The sequence below is a fragment of the Lactuca sativa genome, chromosome 9, assembly GCF_002870075.4.
Source record: "Lactuca sativa cultivar Salinas chromosome 9, Lsat_Salinas_v11, whole genome shotgun sequence".
NCBI classification, from domain to species: domain Eukaryota; kingdom Viridiplantae; phylum Streptophyta; class Magnoliopsida; order Asterales; family Asteraceae; genus Lactuca; species Lactuca sativa.
Genome location: NC_056631.2, coordinates 45,992,523 through 45,997,915, shown reverse-complemented (window position 1 = coordinate 45,997,915; position 5,393 = coordinate 45,992,523). Strand labels below are relative to the sequence as shown.

General features: G+C 30.4%; 1 protein-coding gene across 1 annotated transcript; it reads right to left on the bottom strand.

Moving 5' to 3' along the window:
* Positions 1-991: 991 nt before the first annotated feature.
* Positions 992-2,501, bottom strand: LOC111876100 (protein MKS1). Its single transcript, XM_042898102.1, has one exon. It carries the CDS (start codon positions 2,484-2,486, stop codon positions 1,665-1,667), a length of 822 nt encoding a protein of 273 aa, XP_042754036.1. The 5' UTR covers positions 2,487-2,501; the 3' UTR covers positions 992-1,664.
* Between the last annotated feature and the right edge of the window lie 2,892 nt (positions 2,502-5,393).

The window sequence follows — 5,393 nt, the reverse complement described above, 5'->3', positions numbered from 1 at the left end:
AAACATTTTTTTAAGATTATTGGTTTTTTGTAGAGTTAATAACTCAATTAGCATTTTTCAAACCGTATCCCAAACACCTCATAAGTTAAACGGTCCACACACCAAACATGCAACAAAATGATGCTTTAAGGACTATTTATGTAACAAACCTAATATCTAAGACAAAAACTATAAGTTTTGACATACCACATAGGCGGAAGTTGTAATTTTCACTGATTTTAAATGTGACTATAAAGCCTGCAATAATCAAATAATTGTTAGGTTTATGAACGAAAACACACCATTGAAGATGCAAAGAAAAATAAAGAATATAAGAATCAATGTTAGGTTCACATGATCATGGTAATTATATGCTACGCAAGAGACATATTAGAAATAATATTATTAATCATTCTCCGATTTACAAGATACATTAGATTTATATTTATATATTATATATAGAAAGAAAAAACATGCCTAAACATGTTTAGTATACAAGTTAGAGCTTATAAAGCCCAAGTCGATATCTAGAAAAGAAATTAAATATTCTCTTATATTTTATTCCTATTTATTCTCTTATCATATCAAATGATGACAAATATATTAAATTAGTATTAATTTCATTAAATGTATCATTAAATATGACACATATCAATATTTGGTATTGTCAATATTTGATATTGTAGGAGCATGGATAGGAATAAAATGTATGAGGATATGAGACATCATGAGAGATAAGAAAACAACTAAATAACAAAACAAGAAACAAAGAACTTGGGACACCTCTGGTCTCTGAAGTCCGGCTCAAATCTATGGACTATATCTGGATATATAATCTCTGGGACCCTATTACTAAATACTAACTCTCATTGGTTTTAATTAGGTCAAGAAACAAAGAGTCTCCATCAACTCAAAAATAATAATCACAAATAATCAAAATCAAAATGTAGATGCAACAAATAATGATAAAACTTTATATTGACAAATAATAACTTAAAAAAAAAAAACTTCATGTCTACAACAAAAATATCCAATTAATCAAGAGTTCCAATGTTCAACAAATTTAACGAGTAACTTAAGCACAAGTACATCCAAACTTCCAAAGTATTTTACATTACAATCCACGAATGTATATACCAAAAATTTGGTCTAAGAAACAAAGAAAAGAAAAGAGATAAATACTGTAGTAGATATCTCACCTCAAAATTAATTATCTTCATCTACCCACCAATAATAAATATTAATCTAACTTTCTCCAACTGTCCCAACTAACCATATAAATATTAAATGGAAAATGACCCTCTAAATCTCCACATTTATACTATTTCCCTGGATTATCATCGACTAATCCATAATAGCCTATACAATAAAAGTATACATTTTTAAGAATTATTGTTTTGGAAAAAAAAAATATTTACTTGATAAACAACAACAACATCATACCTCGGAAATTCCATCATAATGGAGTAGGGAGGTAATGGTGTATCCATATAGAAAAAAAAAACGACTTCGTCACAAAAATGATCTCCTACATAAAATATTTACTTTATGTATCTCATAATTTGTAACTCATCATTAAGGTTAGTGTTTTAACTGCTTAAACTCACATAATCCAAATTAATGTCATCACATAAAATGATACAACGTATTTGTTTTGAATTTGAGTTTGAAAGTGTGAATCTTAACTAGTCAAATAGGCTATTGAAGAGATTTTGGGTGTTGGGTGAAATCATGTATGGAGAAAGAAGATTTGAAGGGCTTTGCATAAGAAAATTATTATTCTCCAAATAATTATAATTTCTGTTACTATGCAAAACAGGGCTTAAATCAGGAAAAAAACTAAGTGGGTTTTGATCATTTGCTAGTGGGGAGAAAAAACCAGGTGGAATCGGAGGTAGTGACGTCGGTCCCGGAGACAATATTCCGGGAAAGTAGCCGGCTTTCTCCAATCCGGTATTTATCTCCACCCCTTCCACCACCGCCACGTCACCAGTCTGCGGCACTTTCCTACCGTCTGGCATGGTTGTCGCTTTTTCTGTGGATGCGAATCTTGCCGCCGGTGAAACTGCACCTCCGTCATGGTGGAAAGCAGAGAAAGAAGAACCCACCGGAGAGGGGGCGGATGGGCCGGTCAAACGCTGGACTAAAGTCATGAATTCGTTTGGATTTGTGTGGATTACCTTTGGGGAGACGGTGTAGATGATGACCGGCGGCCGGTATTGCTGTTGGATTTGTTGTGGTTGATGGTGGTGGTTGTGTTGCTGGTGATGCGGTTGTGGAGCTACCGGTGGTTTTCTGATCTTGTGAGAGTCTTTCCGGACTCTGAGAGGGGAAGGACGTGGGCCCTGAAGTGACCGGGGAGACTTGGCGGTGCCGGAGGGGAAATCCGGCGAGTCCATGGTGATGGTTTCTTTTGGGTTGATATGTTTTACGAAAGAGGAAAAAGTGGTGGCGATAACAATGATGATGCCATAATTGTTTGAAGAAGTAATATGAGCTGACAACATCAAATTTAAACGGTTGAAGTCAACAAAAAGTTTGGAATTTTTTTTATTTTAGAGGATAAATAATAAGTTTATTACTCCAAGTTTCCGTTTACTATTCAAAATGCATTTAACAATAACAAAATAATACAAATTGATAGATATAAATAAGTTGTAAGCATTAAGTAAAGATTGAGGTGGAATTTCATGCTTTAAATTCATGTTTCTAAGTCTATAATGTACTTCTATAATCCATTAAAGTTTTATGAAGTTTAATAGACTATCTTAATACTATTTTATGTTTTATATTATTTTTCTATAGTATAATGTACACTACGAAATTTAATTAATCATTATTTAAACAACCTATATATTATAAAACCTAATTTATTATATTTATTTAAGAACTATTTTTTTTTCTATTAAAAAGTTTAATGACGGGTCAACTTAATATTCATTGAATTTCAAAATGATATTTTAATTTATTTAATTTAATTCATTGAATATCATTCAATCTCTATATTAAAATTTATATTGTGGATGCTCTGAGTTATAAATCGTCTGGGAACCTTACGTTATCCATTAAAAAAATAGTTTTATAAAGAAAAATCTTATTATTTTGATAAAAACATTAATAAATTTTTTTAAAAATTTAAAAAGAAAAATCCTGATTATGTAACATTTTGCTCAAATTAGCAAAACAAAAAAAAAATTTAATTTTAACGGAAAATGAAAGATTATGTAATTTTTTAAAATCAATGATACTTTTATGTTAAAAACTATATTTAGTGCTTTATCAAAAAAAAATCAAAATAATAAGATTTTTCTATATAAAACCCAAAAAAAATTGTATAAGTAGTTTATTTTTTAGGTGACTTCTCACGATCAAACTTGATTGTTTTATGATGGACATGAAAATGACATTTATGAGTGAATAATAAGTTTGTGTTTAGTGTTCTTGTTTTGTCCTTAGGAATAAGACGTATTTATGGTATATTTTGGGGCAAATGAGAGCCAATAAGCATTAATTTCCATAAACAGCTAAGCGTACATGAATGGAAATTTGGTGTAGATGGTGGCAAACGATGATTAATGTATGTGTTAATTAGACATGCATTTATAGTACTTATTATGAGGCTTTCTCGAGTTGCAAGGATGTTGTGACCACTGACCACATACTATGTTGATTGACACCTCCTCACATCACATGTGAGCTCACAATTAGCATAAAGTTGACAAGCCATAAAATAAAATAAAATGAAAAAGGAGCCATAATAGAACAACCAATCGGTAATCCTACTTTAGACTTCACTCCGAAGCGAAGGGGATTAGTCGTTTGAACGGTGCATAAGTTCGGTAATCCTAATATAAACATTTTAAGAGACATTCATAATTTATAAACTCGATTAATGATAAAACATTTGCTTGAGATGATGCACAAATAAGTGGATATATTATTCAAGCAATACATAATATATAGTACAACAACTCACATGAAAGCACAAGTATAACTACATATGGAGACATATGCTTAAAATACTATGTACTTACATCATTCCTTAGCTAATGATTTTTCTCAATTTGTTATCGTAAGCTTCTTAGATCTCCAAGAACACCTAAATATGATTGTAACACACTTAGATGTTTCCCTATACATTAAAGTATTTTGGAAGAACTTAAAAAAAAAAAAAAAAAAAAAACAACAACAACAACTAAAAAATCAAGTTGATAAAGGTGGTCTTCCATGGTTCTAAATGCCAATAATTCCCACTCATTCTTATTGGGACCATCTTGCTTACAGTCCAAGACTCCCATTCACCAATTTTTGATGTCCTTGTAACTTTTTTTTGTCAAAATAAGCCCCGACACTAATGTTTTTTTTATCTAAAACTCAAGTTGAATATGTATGATATTAATAGTAGTAATATACGAAAGAACAACCAAAACACGTAAAATAGAGGCTTGTGTTCAACACGGTATTCTTAAAATAAATTTGCTTGTAATTAGACATTTATTTCTCAAGATACAATAGCTAGAAACGCTTCTTTGAAACTGTCAAACATATCCAAGTGCGAATATTACCTTGAGAGTAGCATGCAAACACAAAATCATAAGTGAAGAATCAAAGATTTCCATTCGCATTTGCACCTTGTGCACATATAAGAAATATTCTTGGTGCTACAAGTTTTACAAGACTAAGAAGCCTTTATATTTATATATTCATTTCATTTTCATTCTTCTATCTATATGTGATGACATAAATCTGAAAAACATCTATATCAAACTCTTTCAACGATCTCATTTTAATGTTTAATTAATTTTCCATTCATCATCAGTCCGTTTTGGATATTTAATATACCAAAACGAAGATATCATGGATGATATGCATTAGATGATAATACAGAAATGATGATACTTTAAAGTACTTACGTTTAGATTTCGACCCCCCCCCCCCCCCCCTCACCCCCTATTTCATATGGTTGTTTAATAAGAAGTGTAATATATGTATGTCGTTGATTACCGATTTTTTTATTGATTAGTTATCTTGGTCGAATTAACTAATACTGATAATTATAAAAAAAACATATAACACAGTGTTCATGCAATTAATTATCTAAATAATTATTTAAATGTATGAATTATGAAAGATTTGATCTACTGATTAATCATAATGGTATTGAAAACTAATCTACACATAGAATGGTCATCTAATGCATATCTTACACGTTATAGTTCTTATTTATATCACAAAATCCTATCACCTAACCGTAGGATTTAGTCCATCTGTAGTCATAACAATTTAGTTAAGATATTGTTCATAAGAATTTACTGTTCATAAATTAGTTAAGATACAAGTCTATATAATCATATTGTTCCTCTAAATTACCTAAACTCAGTTGTAGGCAATAATAACCGAAACCGTAACACATT